We start from the raw sequence: 21,094 nt of genomic DNA, 5'->3' as shown, positions 1-21,094 counted from the left end.
GTACAAGGAGGAAACAGGCGTCCTCTGTCCCGCAAAGCTCAAAGCAATGTTTTAGAAAATAAATTTATGTTACATAGATCCACTGGCATTGAAGCCTGAGCTAGGACTTCCTTTGCTGTGCCTGGTCAGAACCTAGGACAAGGGTTCCCTCTACTCCCAGGCTGTCCTCCCCCTCCCCTGGAGAGAAGAGGGCAAGTTAGACCCTCCCAGAGCACCTTTGGCCACAGGCAGTCAGAGTAAGCACTAGTTCATTCCTGACTTGAAAGGAAGGTTGTGTCAGACAGATCAGGAAGCCCTAGGTTGGCTTTGTGGTCTGATGGGATGGGCCTTAGCTCTGTCCACAGCTCGCTGGTGCTTTGGATAGAGCCCTAGGCCTGGAATCAAGAAGACTTGAGCTCACGTATGGTCTCACTTAATTTGCCTTGTGACTTCAGGAGCAAGATAATTCATCTCTCAGTTTCCTCAGCTGTAAAAATGGGGAGCACCTACCTCACAGGGTTGTTGTGAGGATGCAATGAGATATTTGTAAAGTATACAGCAAGGTGCCTGGAACACAGCAGGAGCTTAATAAATGCTTCCCTTCTTACGGATATGAGCCAAGCTTTTATCTTCCACCTCTTTAAATTAAGACACCACCAGTGACTGCTAGCCCAATTCAACATAATTATCCATTCCCTTCTTGGATCCTGCATGAGCTTTAGAATCTGCCCCAGCCTACTTTCCCATCAGTGTTTCAGCTCTTCACCTGGAGAACAGCTCACTGGGTATGCCCTGATCCTAGACTCCTCTCTCTTCAGTCTCCCTGAAAGAAGCCAAAGACAGGATAAGAAGCCCAGAAGTTCTGTGTGCCTTGACTCTTTGAACCATAGGATATGAAGCTAAGAGGGGCCTTAGACATCATCTAGTCCAATCTCTCTATTTTACTGATGAGTAAGCTGAGACTCAGAGAGGGAAAGTGATTTTTCTAAAGTTATTAACTTCTCGAAGTCCTCATGCAGTGCCCATGAGCAGAGCTGAAATTCAGGCCCGTGACTCTCACTCCACAGCCCCACCCACCTGAGAGCCCAGGCAGCAAAAAGCCCCTAACACAATTTCCAGCTCCATGGACCGATGTCTGATTTTATTTCATTTATTTATTTTTATTACAAAAGGCCTTCATGTCATTGTCTGTCTTACAAAAACCAAAGTCCTTGCCTCTGGGTTTGAAAAGTGCTTTCCCAGAAGAAATGGGAAAGAATATGATATAAATATTTTTCCAAAAAAAAAAAAGTTCTTAATCTTCTTTCCAGTTTCTTTTGTTCCTTCGCTTCCTCGAGGCTGAAGCTGGAGAGTCAGCACCTTGAGGGGTCTCTTCCCAGCCTAGACCCTACTCACCTCCTGAAAGGTTTCCTTCATTTTTTGTGCCCTCCCCTCCCTCTAAGACCTCTCAGGGGGAAGGGAGTTAGTAGGAACTACCCCCTGAGAAGCTCACACCTGTGTTGCCAGCACACAGTGGCCACCCATGGGGTCTCCCCACCCTAGGAGGCTTCCAGATATGAGAGGGAGGGAGGACAGAGGAGGGCAAGACTGTGTGGCTCCAGGAGATTGCACCTTGCAAGGGATGGATGGGTGGTGGGTGGGAGCTGGGATTGGAGAAACTGAACACTTGGAAGTGATCATGAAGCTCGTCAGGTTCAACCCCCTCATTTTACAGATGAGGAAACTGAGGCCCAGAGAGAGTGACTTTCCTAGAGTCACACAGTTAGTGGCACCCAGAAGCTCCTAACTCCTAGCTCTGGGCCCTTCTCACTACCTACGGCTGCCTGCCCCACTGACCTTAAAACCTTCATGATTGGGGATAATGAAACAAAGCTCTAGATGGTTCAGCAAGGCTGCCAGAGAAGGTTGTTGGACCTTGATGGCTCCCTTGACCCAGTCAGGATTCAGAAGTAGGAGGGCTTGGGAACAGCGGCTCTGTTGTTACTGCCAGCAGCATAGTGCATGAGTGGTACCTCACACTCAGAGCCACCTGATGGCACCCCAACGCACTCTGGCAGCTTGGGGCTTGTGTCCTCCAGTGGGGCCTTCACCCCCCCCAGTTCCATAGGCCCTGTGTCTGCACCCAGCTGGCCTCGCCCTTTGTCCTGGGCACTCCTTCGACGTAAGCAGTACATTGCTCCTGCTGCAGCCAGCACCCCGAGGAGCAGGGCCGCCAATGCAGGCACTATCATGAGTGGCAGGTTGCCTTCCTTGGTCTGTGTGACAGGTGAGTGGTTGTATCGAGTGGATGGGGAGGTGCGGGCCTCTCCACAGGCCTCCTCACTGTCGGGGCCCCGAGCCCCACCCAGGGGCCCAATACAGATGGAATAGGTAGCATTGGGCCGGAGCTGTGTGACTGTATAGTCAGAGAGGGTAGCTGGAAGGCTAAGAGTCACAGGCCTTTTGTCAGGGCCCGAGAGGTTCCGGTATGTCAGGCGAATGCCCTTGAGCTGGGCCTTGTTCTGGGTATAATTCTTGAGCTTGACTCTCAAGGATGTTGAGCTTACCTGCTCAATAGTGAGCTGGGACACCCGAGTTGGCAGTCTAGTGGGGGGTTGCGGTGGCATGGTGGGCCGCTTGGTCTTCACCTCGCAGTACAGACCTGAGAAACCATCAGGGCATAAGCACTCAAGATGATGCCAGGCATTGAGCTGGCAGGTGCCACCATTGAGACAGGTGTGTGCAGGGCAGTCCTTCAGCTGGGGGCCAGTGCTGCCAGTTGGGGCTGTGACAGAGAGCAGGCTGGGGCCATCTCCACTGGATGGAGCCACAGTTGGCGCCTGGGTGCTGGGGTCTGCTGGGGGTAGGCTGGTTTGGGGGAGGGTTGGCCAGGGAGTGGAGGGTCGAGCAGTAGTGGCAGTAGTTGTGGTAGCAGGGCAGCCAAAGTCTGCATAGTCAAGGTGCTGAAGAAGCTTCCCCGCATTCTTGGGGGGGAAGTGGCATCTTGTCTCATCAGAGCTCCATATCATCACCCGGCTTTCTCTGGCCCACTGCCCAAACCAACTCAGCTGGCATACACAGTTGAAGGGATTTCGAGCAGCTGTGACCTCTCGAAGCCTGGGGAACCGGCTGAAGAAGTCCCGAGGGAGGCCCTGCAGGCTCAAGTTGCTGAGGTCCAGCACCTGCAGGTTTGTCAGACCTTCTAGGTCTTTGGGTAGCAGCTGGGTGATGCGAGCATTCCCTGCTAGATTTAGGCGGGTGAGGCCTTGGAGCCCCCCAAGCACAGCAGGAATCCCTTCCAGCTGATTCTCAGAGATATCGAGCTCATGCAAGTTCCGTAGACCCAAGAACAGCTCTTCATCCAGCCGACTCAGCCCCAGTCCAGCCAATTTCAATGATTCTATGTTGCTCATTCCAAAGGTGCCTGCTGCCAGGGCTGGGATACGGTTGTGGCTAAGGTCCAGCAGTAGCAGGCGAGGCAGGTGCAAAGGGGGCAGTGCCTGAAGCTGGTTGTCTTCCAGCTTCAACTCTAGAAGGCTCTCAAGAGTGTCGAAGGCATCCTCCTGGATGTGATGGATGCGGTTGTGGGACAGGTAGAGGCGCTCAAGCAGGCGAAGGCCCCGGAAGGTCTCATTGGTAATCTCCTGCAGCTGATTGGAAGAGAGGTCCAAGTTGCTGAGGTTGGCTAGTGGCTGAAAGACTCCCCCATGGAGGGTAGCGATTTGGTTCTGTGACAAGTCAAGGAGCTGCAAGGCAGGGAGGCCAACAAAGCTTCCTGAGTCCAGTGTGGTGATACCATTCTCAAAGACATAGAGGTCAGCTGTGTCTGGGGGCACATCACTAGGGACTGTGGTGCCCTTCCGGGCAATGCAAAAGACAGTCTGTGGCTGGTTGCATTGGCAGCCTGCTGGGCATCCTTGCACCTGTGACCCTTGACAAAGCAGTAGCAGCAGCAGTGGCAGCAGAGTCTTTCTTAACCTGGCAGTCATGGTTTGGCCCTGGAGGGGGAGAGAGAACAAGAACTCCTTTAGAGCAAACTTCACCTGTCCTACTTCAACCTAGATAAGTGGCGATCAGTCCTGCCCTCAGAAATTGCCAATAACACACATCCTACAGCCACCATCAGCCATCCATTCTGGACAGTCCTCACTTTTTTCTGTTCTCTGACCTAAATCTCTCCTTCATTTAAGGCTGGTTCCCTGGGACTAAGATCCAGTGGAAGTAGCTAAGAAGGCAAATGACTCCCAGCATACCTTTCCAGAACATCTAGTTTTGACCTCTCTTTGCTTCCAAAATACATACACACACATACTCACACTCTGTAAGTTCAGATTTTCATCCCAAAAAGAGACATTCCATAAATAGACTTCTTTATTCACTTTTATTTCAAAACTCCTTTTTCTTTGAGGAGAGCCCCTCATAATATTGGGGCTATCTCGTCTGAATCGATGCACACAGTTGCTATTGTGAATAGCCAACTGAATTTGGGAGACAAGGGGAAGCCTGGAGTGCTAGTCAGGGAAAAATCTGAAGACCGGTGGCTGCCTGTCCAATTTACTTCTTTCCTCTGCTCTCCTCCTTCCCCAAGAGCACGAGAAAAGGCCGCAGCTGGGAAGACTTCACATGGAAACTATTGGGATTGGTGTTTTTCCACTTGTTAAGTCAGCAACCTGCCTGGGATGGAAGCTGTTGAAGCTGCCAGTATGTGCCGGCCAGGCCTTTCACCTAAAAGCCAGGCTAGTTTATAGGGGGTGGGGTTGGGAGATGGAGAGTTGATTTCTTTTCCCCTTCCTACATTTTACATCCAAGTTTTTCCATACTTGGGGGTGACCACATTGCTATTCAAGGAATGATGACAGGAAGAGAGCCCTAGCCAAGGGAGACTAGCTTTCCGAATGTCCCTTCTGTTTCCATCCTTCCTCCACCCCACCATTTCATCTTCCATTTCATCTCTGAGGTTCTGAGTGTAGAATTGGAAGCAGACGTGGTGTAGAATCTCCGAGGAAAAGACCCCATCCTTCCTGTTGGCTCTGGCTCTAAGAGACACTGATATCATGGGACCACCTGAACACCTTTTGACCTCTACTGTGTATCCCCCACAAACGCCTGGCCGTCTCCCTCAGTTTTCTCAAATCCAGAATAGGGTACCTTATGTAAGAGCTCCCCTGTGGTTAGAGTTTTATCCCACAGCTTACACTGCATTTATTTATCTGTATATCTGTAGGATTCCCGCAGTAGACCATTAGGTTCTTGAAGGCAGGAATGGTTCCATTTTTGCCCCTGTACACAGTGAGCATTAAGTAATGTCTGTTCAGCTAAGGGCTAGCACTCTGAGTTCCACCCCTCCCTCCCTAACCCAGCACAGGTCACATCTCCACAACCCAATGCGATATCTCAGTGAGAAACACCAGAAGTAGCTGGTCCACATTATGTGCCCTTCTCCCACAGCTCCAGCGCTATGGGATCCACAGAGCCAGGCCAGGGGCCAAATATTCCCTTTTATCTGACCCTCTTGGGAACCTGGGCCTGTAAGAACACCAGTGCTGTGGCCCCCCTAGGCAGCCCAAACAGAGAATGTATCTTTATGAGAGGCCCAGGGTCAACAGGCACACTTTTTTGCTCTCCTCCTTCCAAAATTGTTACATAAATATGAGGGCTGAGGCTGGTGTTGCCTCGGGGTGTGCCAGGGATCTTGGGGGCATAGGAGCGAGTAGACTGAGCACTTTGCAAAGGGGAAATCCTTGCCTCCACTGGCTGGGGAGCTCACTCCAACTCTGATCTCTGAATACTCCCCTTTCTTCCAAGATCACAGACAAGAGCCTTTTGTCCCACAGCCCTAGGCCTGCTTCCCCTAATCAGAGGGTCAGGAAGGTCCAAATTAGGTGAAACAACCCCAAATTCTTTCTGTTATGGGTCCTGAACAAATATCCACAATAACACAGGAGATTGCATGGAGTGGGAGGATATAGGATAAGGAAGGAACTGGGGCATATGGGTAGAGCTGTGACCACGAGGTTAAGGAACCAGGCAGAATCTTGATCTCATCTTTTGGATATATAGCTTGTCATGGCCTCTCTGAAGTGCGGTCAGTTTACCCATACCTGTGCTTGGACACGTCAGATTGCCTGAGTCTACGAAAAGAAAATAACTTATCAGATCTTCCACTCCCTTGTCCCAGGTCACCCCAAATCCAAGAAGTGACCTTAGAGGTGCCTCTTAAGTCAGCGACAACTACATGGATACTTTTGTCATCCATTAGGCCCTCTCCGCTATCTTGACTCCTCTTTGAGTCTTGTTCCACATGCCTTCTCTGCTCCTAAAACATGGTACTTTGTGAGAAGACTAACTGGGCGGCTAGGACTTCATGGTATAGCCTCCAGCTCTAATTCTCTGACCCAGGACACAGCACAGCCTCTAGGACCTTAAGTCCCACTACTTCTAAGTCTTGTCTGTGTCCCAGAGCTTCACCCCATGAGCTCCATCACGAGGCTAGAGTCAAGAGTGACTTTAAGCTTTTCCTGCCAAGATTCAGTCCAATCTCCCCTTACCATCACAGCCTCTTTCCAGGTTGATGGGGGTTTGGAGGTCAGGTTTGAGCTGCTAAAGAGAAGAAGGAGACAACTTAGCCAAGACTGTACCATCTCTTCCCTCATTTTTATCCTTTCTCAACAGAAATGTCAGGGGGAATGGCCCCAGCTTAATAGCCTCTGGTCCCAGCATCTGTTCTGTCCTTTGAGTAACCAGTGACGTGGGTTGAATTTCTCGTCCATACCAGTAAGGGCTTAGTCCCTGGAGCTCTGCTTCCAGCGCTCAGGCCCAGGCTTGGGGCAAAGGCAAGTCATCATTAATCCAGAGCTGAATAGTGGCCTTCTTGTCAGGCCCAGAGGGACCTGCCACCTAGAACACTGGCACAGCTGGCCCTCTTCCCTCTTCCGGCCCTTACTTTTGGGACTACTGCAGCCCACAGATGCAACAGGTCATTTCACCTGCTGGGGGGCTTTTCCTGCTTCACCTCCATCCCCTCAGCCTTGCCTGCAAATCTTTACTCACCTAAAGCAAATGCCCTGGGCCTGAGCAGGGTGGCATGGCAGCAGTCCACTAGTGTGACAGTCAAATGACCTGAGTTGTAGTCTAGGTTCGGCTCTGGTGTGTCTTAGAAAAATCATGTCCCTTTGGATCAAAGATTCCTCATCTATAAACAGGATTACATAATCTGTAAAGCCATTTCTAAATCTAATATTCTATGACCGGATGCCATGTGCCTCAGGGCTGGGCTATCCTTGATTCTGGCTTCTTGCCCCATTCCAGTCTCCTGGCAGCTCATTGGGTCTGCTGATCTATTCTGCCCCCCCCCCCCCAATCTCTTCTTTCTCTCTCTCTTCCTGGACTGTGTCTAGTGCCTTACTCCTCCCCTCGCCCCCAATTCCCTCCACTGAGTCAGAAGATGTCTGGGTGTGGCCTGGGCTCCAGATGTCAGCCATCCAGGCCCCCTGCCTTTGACTGCCTATCTCCTGCCCCTCTTGGATCCCTGGGCTGGAACTCCATGAGTCCTAACAGCATGGCAACAAGAGCTTAGGAAGAAACAACCATTCCGTGGGTCTTGTCAAGTGCTCCCTTCTTTACTGCCCTTAGTGGCCCACACCTGGTCTGCAGAGGTAGCGAGTGGGATAGGAAGTGCCTTTGTCTGGAGTGAGTTAGGGCCTCTCAGCAGGGAAACCCAGGAGCTGGTGATTTAGTTCAGTTCATCTGTCTTTTAGCCCCTTTAATAAGCCAGATAATTAAAGGGGGAGCCAGGGATTTGTCCAGAGTGGGCATCTGGCTGACAGGTAATAAGTTCTGGAATGTGTGGCTGGAGGTGGTGGGAAGGGGAGGGGGGAGGAGGGCAAGGGCCTGAGCCAAGGAATATCCTGAGCAGAAAGGAGACGCTGAAGTCATTTCTTTTCAAAGAGGCTGTTTCCTCTTTGGTTGGAACTCCCCCATCAGCCCCAAGGGGTAATAGTAATAGCTGATACTTACTTAACGCTTTACAACGTACAGTGCACTTTCCATACGTCATCTCATTTGGTCTTCAAAAACCTCTAAAGTAGATAAGGCAGACATTACCCTCTCCCCTTTCTAAATGAAGAAACCAACTCAGAAAGTTTTGGTAACTAATGAAGGTTACACAGCTGCTAAGCATCAGAATCAGAAATTCGAACCCTAGTCTTCTGACTCCAAAGCCTCTCTTACTGGAGTTCTAGAGTGGGATGAAAAGAGGAAGCTAGCTGGCCCTGGGGTTTTGAAAAATGATTACAAGTGTGCAAGATTGTAGTTTTAAGCCACATGAAACCCTGCCTGGCCCTAGCTGCAAAGGAGGAGTGCAGTGGTCACTGTCAGCTCCCATCCCCTGCTGGGTCCCCCAGGGCCCACCTTGGGAGGAGCAGCTGGGGTTAATTCCCCACCCAGAGACGCCTGTTATTGCTGACCTGCTGCTAACTAATTAGAATTGACAGTTATATAGGTCTTTACAGCATAAAGGGTTCTTTACATACAAAATTCATTTGATGCTAGAAACAGGGGGATATTCTTTTCCCCATTTTATGGATGGAGGAACTGAGATCCAGGCTGCATTGGTTAAAATTGACACAGCCAGGAACTGATAGAATTAGAGCTTGAACGTGAGTCTTTGGAGGATACCAAAATACCTTGCCAAGACATTAACTCTTCAACCTCACATTAAAAAAACAAACAGATAACATCACTGCCAAGCCTTAGGAGCTCAGGGCTCCCTCCTTTGTCCTCTTGACATTTGGGAGAGCTTCTCACTGAGAGCAAACCAGTAGTAGAGAGGTAGATGACATGTATGATGGCTCTGTCATGGGGAACTGAGAAAAGTGAAGGCCTTACAAGGCCTGGGTTTGAATCCTGCCTCGACACCATGCTTACTTGGTCAGGGTGATTCAGGACTCACCAACCCAGTCTCCTTTTCTGTCAGATGACAATAATAATCCCTGCCTTGATTTCCATATGGCAGTATCCTGCTGGTCAAATGAGAGGTGCTCCTGCAGTTTTGATGGGGACATTTAAAAGTGTTGTATAGCTAGGTGGTGTTACTGTTCTTTGTGTGGGTCTGGTGTGTGGTATTCTGTGTGCACACTTGCTGCGCATGCGCTCACACACATACTTAGGCTATAAGCAGTCCGTTTGCCCCTGGCTGGGTTCATAACTGCTCAGACAGAACCTAGGAGTCTGGTGCTTTGATATCGGATACTCTAACCTGGGGCCAGTTTAGGGGGAGTTGGGGGGAATGACAGACTCTGGCTCTCTCCTAGAAAGAGGGGGAGGGGATGGGGAAGGCAGAGGCTTCAGAGATGGTTGCTGTGGGGACCCAACCAAGTCCTGATTCAGCCTGATTTTTACCTCTGCTCCCCTCCTCATCCCCCCAGCCTTGCTTTAAAGAGCTAGATTTGTCTTCTCTTGAAAACCAAGGTCCCAGAAATCCAACCTGGATACAGGAATCCAGAAGGAGCCAGGGCACTGAGTTCTGAGGGTACACAGAGTGATAGAGTAGGTTGTGTGCTCGCAGCACCATGGTCCTAGGCTCACAATTGGGGGAGGTGCTGCACCTTCCCTTCCTCCAGAATCTCCACATGTACCTGGACCTCCCAACTCCAGGACACCTAGAGGTTCCTTCTGCTCACTTCCACAGGGCTGTCGGGAGCCAGCTGGGTCAGGGTACGATATGGCCCAAGGCAGCAGTTGCTCTGGATGACCCTCATGCTGGGTGGATCCACTCTCTGACATGAGGTGGAGTTCGGGTGAGAGGGGCGGCCCTCCAGGAGATGATTCAACATGGGGGGGGGGGAACTAATTGAGGGGGTGGAGTGGGAGCTGAGCTATCCTTTGGACAGGCCATTCCAACCTATGACCTCAGGGCCCATGGGAGGGGATGAATAACACCAAGGAAATGCCTCATCTCTTTTCTTGGGAACCTTCAGTACACCCCAACCCCAGTGTGTGTACACTGACCCGTGTGCCAGACACAGGCCCAACAACTCTGGCACCCACATCCTTGTCCTCTCGCTCACCCTTCCCCCCACACACATACTAGATCCACCCTATGCCTCACACACACCTCCTCCCTTAACCACACACCCCTATACTAGCGACATCAATCCCTGTAATTCACTCTTCCTGTTTTGCATATACCCCGTCCTTGCACAATTTCTCCATACACACATACACACCCTTTCAGAGACCCCCTGTGCTGTAGCCCCTTCTTCTCTTGCCTCTTCTCCTTTGCAAGGGTCAAGGAAGATAGAGAACATGGCTGAGGGGAAGAAAAAGCTGGGACCAAGGATGTAGGAATTAGGATGGCCAGTTGTGTTAACCCCCAGAATTCTGTTGCAAGAAAACCTGATTCCTTCTGGAGAAATAAGCCTATTTGAAAGGCTAGGCAAGGTTGTCTGATCAAGCATCTCACAGCCTTTCCTCTCCCAGGACCTTCAACTGAACAGTTTCCACCTTATCCCCCATTTCTGTGGACTGGCTTATTTTAGCGATTACTTCCACTGTTCAGCTGGACTGGTACAAATACCCTTGGCCAGGGTTGGCTGAGGACTTTGTCCCCATTGAACCTCTAGACCCTCCTCTACCTCAGAGCTCAGGCAGGGAGCCAGGACACTGCTGACGTGTCTCCATTCTGGGCTGAGACAACACCACACTTCTTTCCAGTAGCATGGTGGGTTACCTCTCTCCAATGTGGGTAGGAATGAGAAGACAGAGAGGACTGGGGTCCCAGTTGCTGTTCCTGAAGAGCTAGGGATGACCCCAAGAGCTGCAACGTCCCAAGGTCTCCAAGAGCCTGGCTTAGCGATCAAACACATGAGTTGCTGGGCTCACTCTCTTTGACCCCAAGGCCAAGGGAAAATGCAGATTGCTTTGACTCTCCAAAGCAGCTGCTTGCACCCCACCTAGATGGATGTCCAGACTTGTGAGTTTCATCCCTTGGTATCTCCAAAACTGCCTGATGGCTGGAACTATAACTTCTGTGGAGGTCCGTAGGCAGATGATGCCTAAAGTGATGCCAGGCACCATCCCCCTCAATCTCAGAGGGAACTCAGCCTTCCTCTAAGGAGTAGGCTAAGGGGTCAGGGGAGAAATACCAATGGCTTATGTTGTCACTGCCACCCCACCTTCAGTTTGTCCTGCCACACAGGGCAGAGGCACCAGCCTTGCCCAGAAGTGCATACCAAGGAGTTTAGTGACTTGACAGCCACCAAACCTGTCAGCCCAGGGTAGGCAGTTGAGTCACTAAGGCTAATCATTATCCCCAGGAGGGCACCTGAGGGCAGGATGCCCTAGGCTGGCTGACGGCCTGAATCTTGGCATCTTGATCCCTGTGTTTGGGGAGGTAACTGCAGGTATCCCTTATAGATTTTACAGGGTCTAGGCAAACTGTCATCCACACACATGGGCTGGTAGGTGGGAGAGGGCTGAAGTGAAGAGGCTACTGAGCAACATCGTTTAAATAGCCTTTTTGTTGGGTTTTGGAATGCACTGTTCGAGGTTGGCCTTGTTCTTGGCAGAAGAACGACATTCCTTACTGTCCCCAGCTTTTCCTGTGTGCCCTCCCTCTTAATCAGCTAGAGTGAGAGGTGATGGGAAGTCACTGACATTCCCAGCCCCAACCCAGTGGTTAAGCACCTTTTGGGAAGGCAAGGCTGGAGGTGTGTTGGCTCCCCCCCAGCCTAGCCAGTCCAAGACCTGCAATTAACCCTGAGTTGGCACCACAACAGACCTGACTCATGAAGGGTGGACATGCACTCAAACCATAAGGTGTTTGAAAAAAAGACATCTCTCTCTCTGAATCTTAGGGATTTGGTGGGTGGAAGGGCATAAATTGTGGGTATGCCAGGGACCCAGACAGCTGCTACTTCCCTGCGGGCAGGTCTCCTAATCTCACAATTGTCCATCAGAGTCTGTCTGGGCTTTGGGGTTAAGTCATATTGTTTCCCTTCCCCCTTACCACCTCATACACACTTTGGTCTCCCTGGCCCTACAGCGTATCTCATGTCTTCAGAACAGGGAGACATAAAGGAAGCCACCAAGTCCACAGAGGGAAAATGGCACCAGATCACTGCCTTAGAACCAGCCCTTCCTCTGAACTGAGTCTCTTCTTTCTGACCCCCAGCTCTAGCCATTCCCTAGCCCCTCCCCTCCTCAAGTAGCAAACATGTCCCATTCTGCTCCTGTATCAGAGCAGAATTTATTTACGGAGGAGGAGAAGTTTAGTGCCCTACTGTCTATCTCTTCCCTCTCTCCTCAGGAACTAGCCCCTTCTTTTTAATTAAATCTCTAAGGCAGCCTCAAAGGAATGCTTCTGGCTTATTGCATTCCCTTGGGAACGGTCTGTCAGGAGGTCCCCACCACCACCTGGGCGAGCACCCAGTGTTGACTCTCGATTCTCTCCAGCCCCCTCTCCAGAGTGCCCCCTCTCAGACTGGGGTTCCCACAGCCAGAAGAGCTGCCACAGGACCTCTCGCCCACCCCAGGTGCCTGGAATGAGGAAAACTCCCTGGCCAGGCCTGCTTAGAGGAAAAGCAATCCGGCTGTCTCAGGAATGTGGAAGCTGATAAAAAAGGAGGGCTGAGCTTTGGAGCTCCTCCCTCTCCCTTTTCCCTAAGCCTCCCCCGACATACAGTTCCCCCCACAGATGCACTCTTGAACAGTCACGTGCATCCCAGACACAGGCCCACGCGCCTAAGCACACCCACTAGGCCACGCTCCCTCCTCCAGACACACGCACACAAACATAGCCGGCCCCCTTTCTCCAGAAACTCACTTGAATTCCTATGTGATGAGGGGAGCGGGTTTTCTTGGCAGCACCACTCCTCTGGCTCCCCAGCCCTTAGAGGCAGCAGCTATGCTCTCAGGGTGCAGGGTCAGGGGTTCCTGAGGTTCCTTAAGCAGAGCTTAAACTAGGGGATGGCGTGGATGGCACACTTACAAAGGGGCCCCAGGTAGAGGCTAGTCCAAGAACTGACTAGTCAGGGAGTAAAACTATCTTTCCTTCCCATTCTCCAGGCAAGCCTCAGTGCCCAAGAAAGATGTGATAGAGAACCTCTCTCCCTAGGCATCCTCATTGCTCTCTTTTTTGCTCAACATGGGGGTACCATTGCCCTCCTGGAAGTTTGTCTTCCCTCAGCTGTTGGGCTCAAGGAAAAGGGCATGACCTCCCCCTCCCCCTTTGCCTTACAGTTACCTTCTCACCCGTTCCTCTCAAAAAGCAAAAGCCTCTCCTAGAGTAAAATGACCCCAAGGCCCTTTAGATCCCTGCTCCTTGCCATTCCTGAAGTTGGGTAAATTTCTCAAGGAGCCTAACTGTGGACAGTCAAGAACTTAGAGATGGGAGAGTGAATAAGAACTGTAATCATATGGTGGTCTTAATTAGGCTGTTGCATGTTACCAGTAATAAGACTGGTCTTTATTTATCATAAAGAGAACCAGTGTTTAAGGCTATCGAGAAAAGAGAATGGGCTTCCTTGTAAAGTAGTGAGTTCCCTGTCAGTAGAGGTCTTCAAGCAAAGGCTGGATAACCACTTGCCAGGATATTGTAGAGCAGTTTCTTCCTAAGATATTGGTTGGACTAGATGACCTCTCAAAGTCCCTCCAACTCTGAGATTCTGGGGGTGCTTCTCTTGCTCTCACATTGGATCCTAAGGTCTGAGATTTAGAGTCCAAAGACGTCTCAGAGGCCCTTTCCTCCAGCCCTCCCCCAATCCCACTTTACAGAAGAGAAAACTGAGGCCCAAGGAAGTTAAGGGACTTGTCCATTGTCATACGGGGCAGAGTTGGATTTAAACCTATGTCATTTATTCTAAATCCAGAACTCTTTTCACTGCCCCATACTGCCTTAGTCTGATGGAGCTCAAGAGCCAGGATCTCTAGCAGGAAGGAAGCACAATCTCTTAGTGAGGATGGAACCTGGACAATACCTCTGCCTGATAGTTTGATAGGTTCTTTGACACACCTTGTCCTTCTCATCCCTGAGGTTCAGCCTGGCCTTGGCCAGAAGTCCCTTGAGCCCTCCATGCACTTACTCCCTACATCAGGAATTTTGCTGCAGAGATCAGCAAGGGTTTCTGCCTCCTATTGCCTTCACACTTTACTGAACTGGCTCTTTCTTCATCTGTAAAATAAGGGAGTTAGACTAGATGGCCTCTGAGATTTCTTTCAGTAACAAATCCTCTCATCCATTCTATACCTCCTCCTTCAGGGGCCACATGGCAACTATTCTAGGACTTTTCTTCCCTACCTGCACACTTCCAGCTCTGACTCACCCTGCAGGTCAAGGTTTCCTCTCTGCCACCACTGCTCCCACTCCAAGCCTCACAAGCTTTTATACTAGGGTGTACTCAGGTGATGGACCAACGGCATCAGGCACCTCCAAATTACCGTCTGGCCAGTGCTTGGGCTCCCTAGCACCATACATTCCAGGCCCCCATGCTCACAGCCTGGCACGTACACGCACCCACATCCCTCTTTCCCTCCCAGGCCCTCCAAGCCAGATAATACTCTGGAGGGAGTCCAGCCGGGCTGCTTATTAACAGAACCCTCTTCCTGCCTCTGACATTCTGTTTACAGAATCTCCAGGGTCTAACTCGACAAAGGGAGAAGAAAATAAACAAGGCAGGAGAGTGGGGGCTGCTTCCCTGTCCCTGGACGACCAGTACCTCTGCTACTATCCCTGACTCTCCCCTTTCCCAGCCAGCCCTGTTGGACCCTCGAAACATCTCATCTGTTAGCATAGCATTCAGCCCCCACCCCACCTCTTTTAAAGTGAGGACTCGAGCCCCAGGGACCAATACAGGCTACTTCTTATTATTTCTTGCCTTTTGTAATGGTGCTCCTCCAACGGGCACTGGGTGCTCAGGGAAGAGCCCTTCTTGAGTCTGTATTCTCCCAAGGACTTCCTCCTCACCCTCATCGCCAACACACTTGGATAGGCTGTTCTGTTTGGCTACCCACTCCTGAAGAAGCCAGTACCTCATAGAATGGAGAATGTTAAAGCCATAAAAATACCCAAAAGATCATGGAGTTCAAAACCCCCTCTCCCATTTTACAGAAGAGAAAATTGAGTTTCCTAAGGGTGGAGTGACTCACCTAAGGTCACCAAGCTGAACTGAAAACTAGAACCCTGGGATCACAAATTCTAGTACAGTGCTGCCTCCAAAACACCATACAATCTCCCCCTCAGGGCAGGGAGAGAGCTCTGTTCTTCATTGCCCCAATTCTGGTCCCCAAGAAAGGCAACAAGAAGAGTAATGGAACTGCTGGACAGAGAGAAACCACAGAACCAGAAACCCTAGTGCTGTAGAGTTACTTGACTCTCAGAATTGTAACCATTAATAATTAGAGAGAAAGGTATATAGTTCCTGGTTTGGGAATGCTGCTACTTCCCTGTTGGAGTTGTTGGGGCCATTCAGCAGTAGCCAAGGCAGTTGGATCTTATCAGGGTTTTGGTGGTGGCTGTGATGGGGACAAGTGATAAGGAGACTGTGCACTGGATCATTAAGTTTGAAACCTGGAATTATTACACTTCTCAGAGACCCCTGGGGCTCTTCCTTTGCAGAAGTGGAAGGGTTGGGGTGGAACACAGTTCCTCAGCGTCCTGTCTTCTGACCACTCCCCAGTACCAATCAGTGGGCCCCACGGGAGGAGGCAGAGCTGCCAAAAGGAGTGCCTTAGCTAAGGCCAAGGCCATGGCCAGACCAAGCCCCACACTGCTGAGATGAGGACCAGCACTGGGGTCTGAGAGTGAGAGTGACCTGTCTCTGGAGATCAGTCAGAGACAGAGAGAGCTGTTTATAAAATTATATAAGGCACTGCCCTCAGATCATATACATTTACAGAAGTTGGTCTAGCCCAGACACCCAAGAAAGAGGAGTACCCTCCACCCCCACCACGTATATAGGGAACCTAGACCGGGGGAGTAAAGGGAGACAGACACTTCCTGGCCATCTCAGTAGGCTTTAATTCATAAAACTGGTGGAAGCCTACAGGAACAGTTGGTGGGAGGGAGCTGGGTGGTGGTGTTTATTTTGTCTGCCTACGTGTGTGCAGTATATACACAGTACACACATGCACAGCCTTGGGACAGGCAGGAGCTCAGGAGTGGTGCGTCGGGCAGTGACCTGTGAGGAGCTGTGAAGTTTCCATGAAGCAGTGAGGAAGTCTAGAAGGAAAGGCTTTTACGATGACTTGAGTCTAGAGAGATGTGTGTGTGTGTGTGTGTGTGTGTGTGTGTTTCTCTAAGGTGCATAAAAATACAGCTTTGCAGAACCCCTCCGTTGGCTGCGAGAGGTCTGGGGGGTGGCCAGGTGTGTGTGTGTGTCTGTGTGTCCGCGCGCGCGTGCGTAATTTATCCTGTTTCTGGATAAATCTCCAGTTTCTTGGAGTCTGCCCAGTCCGCGGGCTGTGTCAGCAAGATTTTCCGCTCCCCTCCCCTCCCCGGCCGCCCCAGGCTGACTCCGAAGCCGGGCGGGACACGAGCCCGACGTGGAGCCCCCCGGGCAGCCCCCGGCCCCTCTGCGGGCTCACTCACCGGCGCTGGCGGCCGAAGGCAGGATCGGGGGATCTTGTGGCTGCAGCCGCTCCGGGGCTCGGGCCGGAGGATCGCGGGCGGGCGGGCGGCGCTTCAGTCCATCCCCGCCAAGGGCCAGGGAGCGGGGCTCCGGAGCGGAGAAGCTGGGGCTCCGGAGCCGTGTCTTCCGTCTCCCCGCCCCCTGACTCGGGCTCTGTGGGCGCTGCAAGGGGCTGATTGTGGCCTTAAGAATGGAGAGGGCGGAGCCGCGGCTCTGGGCAGGCTCCCCATTGGCGGAGGGGAAGGAGGGAGGTGGGGAGGAGAAAAGGACCCTTTCCTTCGGTGTGGATCGCGGTACCTGGCCAGGGTAGAGGGCGGGCGCCGGCAGCTCCGACTGCCTTTCCCCCTTCCTCCCCCCGCTTCCTCTAGCGCTGGCCTGCCTGCCCAGGGCTCTTTGGGCCAGAGGGAAACAGGCATGTGTCTGTGCCCTGCTTGGCTCAGGGAGAACTCGGGGAGAGGAGGCAGGATGCTGATGGTAGTGGTCGCCTGCATTCAGGAAGGCATTCCACTTTTTTTCCCTAAAACGCTTCCACATGTTCTGTGGTTTTCTCCTCCCGTCGTCCCGGTGAGGTAAATCAGATCTGGGCACTCTGCCCCTTGTCCCGCTGCTGATTCCCCGTGACTCACTAAGCAAGGCAGTCCCTTCCTCTGGGCCTCAGTTTACCCACCTTTCAAGTGAAAGACTTGAACTAGGTTATCCCCCACGATCCAATGGAGCGTGGTGGTTCAGTGGGCTTATGATTGTTTCCCCCTGTCTTACACATAGGGAAACTCTGCCAAGTGGCGAAGTAATTCGCACAGTATTTAGTGGTAAATTTGGAATTAGAAACTGATGAGATGCAGGGAAAGAGTTCAATCTATCATATACGAGGGGGTGTTGGGGATCTTGCCAGGCCCACCATCCATTAGAGCCCCCAAGGGCCCAGATCAGTCCAGAAATTCCCAGCCCCAAGGATTCCAGGAAAATGTATCATTTCTGCTGTCTTCCTTTCTGTCTCCTCCCTGGGGCTTTGAATCACCAACTCCTAGTCCTGGGAAGTAGAGTTAGTTTGGAAACCACCAAGGAAACCTGGAAGCAAAATAAAACTGGGGTCTGAAGAAACCAGAATTTCCCCATTCCCCATTAAATACACACCTTGAAAAAAGATGTCACAGGTAAGACCTCCTTCCCAGGAATCTTACCTTTCAGCTTTGTCTTCAGACATATCTAAGGGGTTGTACTTGGACCAGTGCTTTGCCCCCACCTTCCCCCTCACATCCCCCAGAGGTACTGGAATGCAGGTCCACAAACGCTGGGGAGACTTAAAATGCTTTTTTTAAATTGGTCCCAGATAGGCAGTCTGGACATAATAGGAACATTCTGGTATAGTTGAAGGAGCCATGGATTAAGAATCAGACTGGGTTCCAGTCGCAGTTCTGACAGATATGTAATATTGGGTAAGGCCCTTCATTTGGGGGTTTCGGTTTCTTCTTCTGAAGGAGGGTGATAATACTACCTACCTCACAGTGTTATTGTGAGAATGATACTTTGTAAATGGTAAAACATTATTAGTAGCAATCGTAATAATAATCCTGGGGCAAAGTTATTTAGCATAACCTGTCAGATCTACTTCGTATAGGCCCCCATGCGCCTCTTCCCAGACCCTACTCATTCCTCCATTTTCCACCGAAGAGCCCTTAACACTTTGTACCAGAGGTCAGTTACCCAGTTCAGGGCACCTGTCTCCATGGTCCCTCCAGTCCCACGTCCACCTCCACTAGCTCAGCTTCACTCTTCTAGCCTCTTGATTTCACAAGTGTGACAGTGGAATTTTCATCCTGCTACCTCTATCAAATGTATGTACCTATGGAATGAAATAAATTCCTTGGCCAGTCATAGAGTAAGAGTCAGCGTGATGTGTAGTATCAAGAGCCCTGCACTTGGATTTGGAAGATGTGGCTTTGATTTCTGACTCCAACACTTGTTAACTACATAACCTTGGATAAATCACTTTACTTTTCTGACTGTTAGGAAGAAAGAACTTTGTAAACCACAAAATGCTTCATAAATGTGAGGTGTAATTAGCTGGCAAAGTTTTCTGACAGGGCAGCCCAGCACTGGACATATGAGTCCTTAAGGGACATTTTAAAAGTGTTGGCCTTAACTATGGTGGCCGGAGCAGTGGGCAGGAGAAGCTTGTGAAACAGGGGAGAGAAGAAAGATAATAGTATATAGAACCAAAAAGACCCTTAAAGTTCATCTAACTCAGTCACCTCATTTTACAGATTAGAAAGCTGTCCCTTTCTGTGCTTCACTTTTCTCTTTCCAAATGAAGGAGTTGGATCAAGGGGGTGTTGGGGATCTAATGTTGTAGCTCTAACTTCTAACTCTGACTCTGAAGTTGTAGTGGACCATTATGGAAACAGAGTGCTGTGTGGCATTGGAAGCTAGGCTACAACTAACAAAACTGGGGTTTGAACCCTAATCAAATGGGTTTGATGTGCCTCAAATGCTACTATACACTCACTAGGGTTTTAGGGAGGGTGAAGCTGAGCTGCCTGCCTTTACTCCCAACAATCCTCACCTTGATTTAAGCAAAGCAGGTATACAACGCACAGAGAAAGAACTATTGCTCCACAAATCCTCTTTGGACAGGTGAGGTCTGGAGATTCACAATTGTTCTGCCCTGCAGGTGGGGCTCTGAGCCCTAGATCAGAAGTCTGGGCTCTTAAGATTTAGCACAGTCTGGAATTCCTAAAGGTTGGTACTTGCCTCGTCTGCCAGGCCTGGAGGGCCAAGGCCTGATGCTACAACCTGTTGGCTCAACCCTTGAGGCCAGATTCCATGGCCCCATTTCCAGGGCTGTGCTAGGGCCTAGGTGGAGATATTGCCTTTTGGTGTAGCTGCCTGGGCACTCATGTCTATGTGGCTGGGTGGGGAAATACGACTGGCCTGACAAGTTTGAGGAGAAGGCCTTGCCCTTCACAACTTCCTGCCCTCTTGTCCCCCAGTGCTTGAGTCAGTGACCTGGAACATGTGCCAGACTGGTTGGGTAGCTGACCCAATGAAAACTGTGACCCTCCTCTTATTGGTTGCTGGAATTTGTGCCCAGGACTCTTAAGTTCCACAGGCTTAGGAGATGAAAAGACTCAACATTGTCAGTGCCCAACTGATTCAGAAGAGATCTGGGTTACAACCCAGAAGGGAAGCCTTCACATAGGCCAGAGGAATGAAGTGCATCAGAGGTCCAGAGATTCTCCACTCTCCCCTCTGATCCTCCCTGTCAATCAAAATGTCCCCATAGGTACACATTTCTAAGCTTTTGCTAAGCAGGTAGGGAGGTGTTAACTCTCTCCAACTCCTTGCTTCCCACCCCTTCACCACTGCCCTATCTCCCCCACCCCTCCAAGCTTAGTCAAAATAGATTTACTGAGCCCTTCTCTCTGCTTCCTTGGAACCTGGTAGAGATAATTTCCACCCTCATTTCATTCGTGACCCAGTTTAAGATGCAGCCGGTCCAAGGACTTCTCCAGGAAAATTGGGAACAGGAGACTAGAACCCTCTTCCTTAAGTCTTCCAGGGTTCCTGGCTAGAGCTCTGTTCCCAGATCAATTGTTTCTCCTTCAGAAGGTGGAACTCTGTCTATCAATCCCTCACACCTTGGTGCTGTACCCAGTATCACCCAAGAATCAAATACACAGTATCCCACTTCCCTGTACTGCCCCCCACAGTCGGTATAGTGAGTATTTATGAGGAATTGATTGAGTCCTGGCCTAATATGGGTCATAGTTGTGATATTATCACCAGGGTCATCACTTTTAGATTTTTGCATTTAGAACTGTAAGGCTTTAAGGCTACTGAAGAAGGAGAAAGTATACCCCAGGATGGGTACTCTCTGTGCCCTCTAAATTTACTGCTTTTGGGCAAAGTCCTGATGACTTTAGCCTACTTATTGCTCTGATCACCGTATTAGCAGTAATCCATATCCCAACTCCCACTTGGCTCTGCTGGCCAAGACCAGGCCCAAAGCTCCCTGTGGTGAAGGTACATGGAAGCTCAAGCTGTTTGGGGTGGGAATGGGGGGTAGAGCGTGAAGGGAGAAGCAATAGGACTTCCCCTTGTTATGAGAGGAATCAGTAACACCAGCAGTTTCTGATGTGGGTGACCAAGAGCCTCTGTTTTGAGTCTGTAACTGCGTTTATGTTTAACTGAATTATGTATGACTTTCTTCCTGTGACCATGTAAGTGCCTCTGTGTGTGATCATATGTATGTGTTATTTTGTGTAATTTTGTCATTGCAGTCATGGCCGTATTTGTGTGTATGTGCCTGCATATGTATAACTGTGTAGGTGCATGAGTGACTGTATGACTGTATGAGACTGTGTGTCTTGAATATGTCTGTGATGTTACTGCATAATGTGATTGGCTACATATTCGTAATGTACAACTCACTGTGTGCCAGTGTATCTTTGATTGCTTACTATTCACAGAAAGACTCCCCTTAGCATCAGCACCACCCGCCCTGGCCCCAT

The 21,094-nt window shown here is 50.5% G+C and overlaps 2 protein-coding genes across 7 annotated transcripts in view; one reads left to right on the top strand and one right to left on the bottom strand.

The window, feature by feature from the left end:
- The window catches only part of CORO7 (coronin 7), a 125,771-nt gene that overhangs the window by 72,738 nt on the left and 31,939 nt on the right, over positions 1 to 21,094 (top strand). The window lies entirely within an intron of this gene.
- VASN (vasorin) lies at positions 1,114 to 16,770 on the bottom strand. 4 transcript variants are annotated; one of them, XM_072603397.1, is made up of 4 exons: positions 16,544 to 16,763; positions 7,975 to 8,036; positions 6,507 to 6,558; positions 1,114 to 3,956 (listed from the first exon to the last, which is right to left on the bottom strand). In XM_072603397.1, exons 3-4 carry the CDS (start codon positions 6,507 to 6,509, stop codon positions 1,923 to 1,925), a joined length of 2,037 nt encoding a protein of 678 aa, XP_072459498.1. In that variant the 5' UTR covers positions 6,510 to 6,558; positions 7,975 to 8,036; positions 16,544 to 16,763; the 3' UTR covers positions 1,114 to 1,922. The 4 variants fall into 4 exon arrangements, with proteins under 4 accessions (XP_072459498.1, XP_072459508.1, XP_072459500.1 ...); XM_072603407.1 differs by lacking the exon at positions 6,507 to 6,558; XM_072603399.1 differs by lacking the exons at positions 6,507 to 6,558; positions 7,975 to 8,036 and having other exon boundaries at positions 16,544 to 16,770.

The sequence above is a fragment of the Notamacropus eugenii genome, chromosome 1 (genome assembly GCF_028372415.1).
Source record: "Notamacropus eugenii isolate mMacEug1 chromosome 1, mMacEug1.pri_v2, whole genome shotgun sequence".
In the NCBI taxonomy this organism is placed as follows: domain Eukaryota; kingdom Metazoa; phylum Chordata; class Mammalia; order Diprotodontia; family Macropodidae; genus Notamacropus; species Notamacropus eugenii.
This window is presented reverse-complemented; position numbering and strand designations above follow the sequence as displayed.